This window comes from Hyalella azteca, unplaced genomic scaffold (assembly GCF_000764305.2).
Source record: "Hyalella azteca isolate HAZT.00-mixed unplaced genomic scaffold, Hazt_2.0.2 contig17529, whole genome shotgun sequence".
Classification (NCBI taxonomy): Eukaryota; Metazoa; Arthropoda; class Malacostraca; order Amphipoda; family Hyalellidae; genus Hyalella; species Hyalella azteca.
In genome coordinates, this window is record NW_025947309.1 from 646 (window position 1) to 3,638 (window position 2,993).

Below are 2,993 nucleotides of genomic sequence, written 5' to 3' on the forward strand. Positions count from 1 at the left end.
TCCAGTCTACGGCGAAGCAGTATCGATCCACTATCCTGCTCTGTCCGAAAAAAATATTTTCTAAAAATCCAATTCTGAATTAATAAAAAATAACTCAGTACTCACTGCAGCTAGTGAGTGACAGAGAGCGCATTTTCTCGTCGATGGTAACGTGAAGTCACGGACGGACGGACGGACACGACGAGCACAATAGGGCATTTTTTCCATAAAAGAGAAAATGCGCTGAAAAACGTTTTAAATTTCAATAAAACTGTTATATGGCTGTTGATTTTATGTTATTCAAAATATTTATAATATTACGCACATAATTAACGATAAATGTCGACTGGAAATTGAGCGCAGATAAACGATTAACGCATTTATATTCGATCCGGCGCAAGGCAAAAAATTAAGTCGGTCCTTATCATCCAATTTGCTGCACAAACTTTATAATTAACATTTCATCAATCGTTTTTCTCTCGTTTTTTTTCGGAAAATGGAGAACTTTCCTGGGTTCCAATATGAGAAGCTGTGGCATATGTGGCGTCACCAGAAGCAGTGGCATGTGTGGCGTCACCAGCAGCAGTGGCATATGTGGCGTCACCAGCAGCAGTGGCATATGTGGCGTCACCAGCAGCAGTGGCATGTGCAGCGTCACGATAAGTAGTGGCATGTGTGGCGTCACCAGAAGCAGTGGCATATGAGGCGTCACCAGAAGTAGTGGCTTGTGTGGCGCCACCAGAAGCAGTGGCATGTGTGGCGTCACCAGCAGCAGTGGCTTGTGTGGCGTCACAAGCAGCAGTGGCATATGTGGCGTCACCAGAAGCAGTGGCTTGTGTGGCGTCACCAGAAGCAGTGGCTTGTGTGGCGTCACGAGCAGCAGTGGCATATGTGGCGTCACCAGAAGCAGTGGCATGTGTGGCGTCACCAGAAGCAGTGGCTTGTGTGGCGTCACCAGAAGCAGTGGCTTGTGTGGCGTCACCAGAAGCAGTGGCTTGTGTGGCGTCACGAGCAGCAGTGGCATATGTAGCGTCACCAGAAGCAGTGGCATATGTGGCGTCACCAGAAGCAGTGGCTTGTGTGGCGTCACCAGCAGCAGTGGCTTGTGTGGCATCACCAGAAGCAGTGGCTTGTGTGGCGTCACCAGCAGCAGTGGCATATGTGGCGTCACCAGAAGTAGTGGCATATGTGGCGTCACGAGCAGCAGTGGCATATGTGGCGTCACCAGAAGTAGTGGCATATGAGGCGTCACGAGCAGCAGTGGCTTGTGTGGCGTCACCAGAAGCAGTGGCATGTGTGGCATCATGATAAGCAGTGGCATGTGTGGCGTCACGACAAGCAGTGGCATGAGTAGCGTAAAGCTCATTCATTTATTAGGAAAGTCAATGTAAATCTTCTATATACCTGCTATGACTTAGGGCTCTCACACATAGCCCCCATGTCCAGGCCCTAATGTTATCTGTCATCTCGAGGGCGAAAATATAAAGCAGGATAATAAATAATAAGCCTAATAATAAAGAATAATAAAGCCTGGGACATTAGGAGGCAAGGAAGGACCACTCCAACTCCCCATCCTGGGGATGGCCTAACCCATTAGTCCATTATAGTAAAAATAATGATTATTAATGGTATAAAGACGAGATAAATATTAAGTGAGAAATAATAAAGGCAGGATCATTAGACAAAACTCATCTACTGAGTTCATTATATTTTATATATATAGAGACCGTGAAAATTCTTAGCAACAATTAGAAATGGGCGGAGCAAATGCCGTATTTCGATTGCTCATCTGCTTTAGGAAATGGAAAATTGGCACTTGATTCTTCCATTGCTCAGTGATTGAAAAATTAGTGACTCGTAAAATAGTGGGTAGAAATCATGGTTCTGGGGGTACAAACACGTGCGTCGTTCCTGAGTGTACACGTACGACGTCCCCGAGTGAACTCGTGTACACGTACGTCGTTCCTGATTGTACACGTGGACACGTACGTCGTTCCTGAGTATACACGTGGACATGTACGTCGTTCCTGAGTGTACACGTGGACACGTACGTCGTTCCTGAGTATACACGTGGACATGTACGTCGTTCCTGATTGTACACGTGGACACGTACGTCGTTCCTGAGTATACACGTGGACACGTACGTCGTTCCTGAGTATACACGTGTACACGTACGTCGTTCCTGAGTGTATACGTGGACATGTACGTCGTTCCTGAGTGTACACGTGTACACGTGGATACGTACGTCGTTCCTGAGTGTACACGTGGACACGTACGTCGTCCCCAAGTGTGCACGTGTACACGTACGTCGTGCACACAAGCGAGGACGCAGCCGTCGTGGTTGCCGTGTTGGCTCACCGGAAGATCTCGTCAGTAATCTCGCCCTGACCCGCTAGGCTGGCCTACACTCCAGCTTAAATCCATTATCCGATATGACAATCAATCGAGCTGCAGAAACTCCACTGCTAAAAATTCAGCGAATAAAAAGCTACTCGATCCTGCCTCATTTGGGGATTAACTGGCGCAGTCTCATGGCGCCCAGGAACTGTCGTTCAAGGCAGAGATAGATTTTTAAGGAGAATTGTGTCGCAAGCTATAATGAATTTGACCCTATTAATAATTCTACCATAATATCCTACGACATCAAGCAAATATGCAATAGAATTATAAATTTCAATTTACTTTAATGTAACCCCTATAAAAAATTTTTTTGTGTATGTAATAAGTCAAAAAAGTGATGCGTGGTGATTCATCCTGATTTTAAGCCGCTCACAATATAACGAACTTGACGAATTGAAGCGATGAAATAGAATAGTCTAACATCGTCTCTGTATGCGAAGTGGAAGACGATGGGTAAGTGGAAGTTCAGTTTAGAGCAGTGGTTCCCAAAGTGGGCGATATCGCCCCCCTGGGGGTGGTGGAATGATCTGTGGGGGCCTCTGGAAAGATCTGTGTTTAACCTTTCTCTTTCAAAATTGCAGCTACTAAATATCGAGAAAGAGGCGTTTGTTTTT

At 46.0% G+C, this 2,993-nt stretch overlaps 1 protein-coding gene across 1 annotated transcript; it reads right to left on the reverse strand.

The window, feature by feature from the left end:
- Positions 1–443: 443 nt before the first annotated feature.
- On the reverse strand, positions 444–1,349 carry LOC108671356 (histidine-rich protein PFHRP-II-like). The gene has a single exon (XM_018158886.1). It carries the CDS (start codon positions 1,347–1,349, stop codon positions 444–446), a length of 906 nt encoding a protein of 301 aa, XP_018014375.1.
- Positions 1,350–2,993: the final 1,644 nt, after the last annotated feature.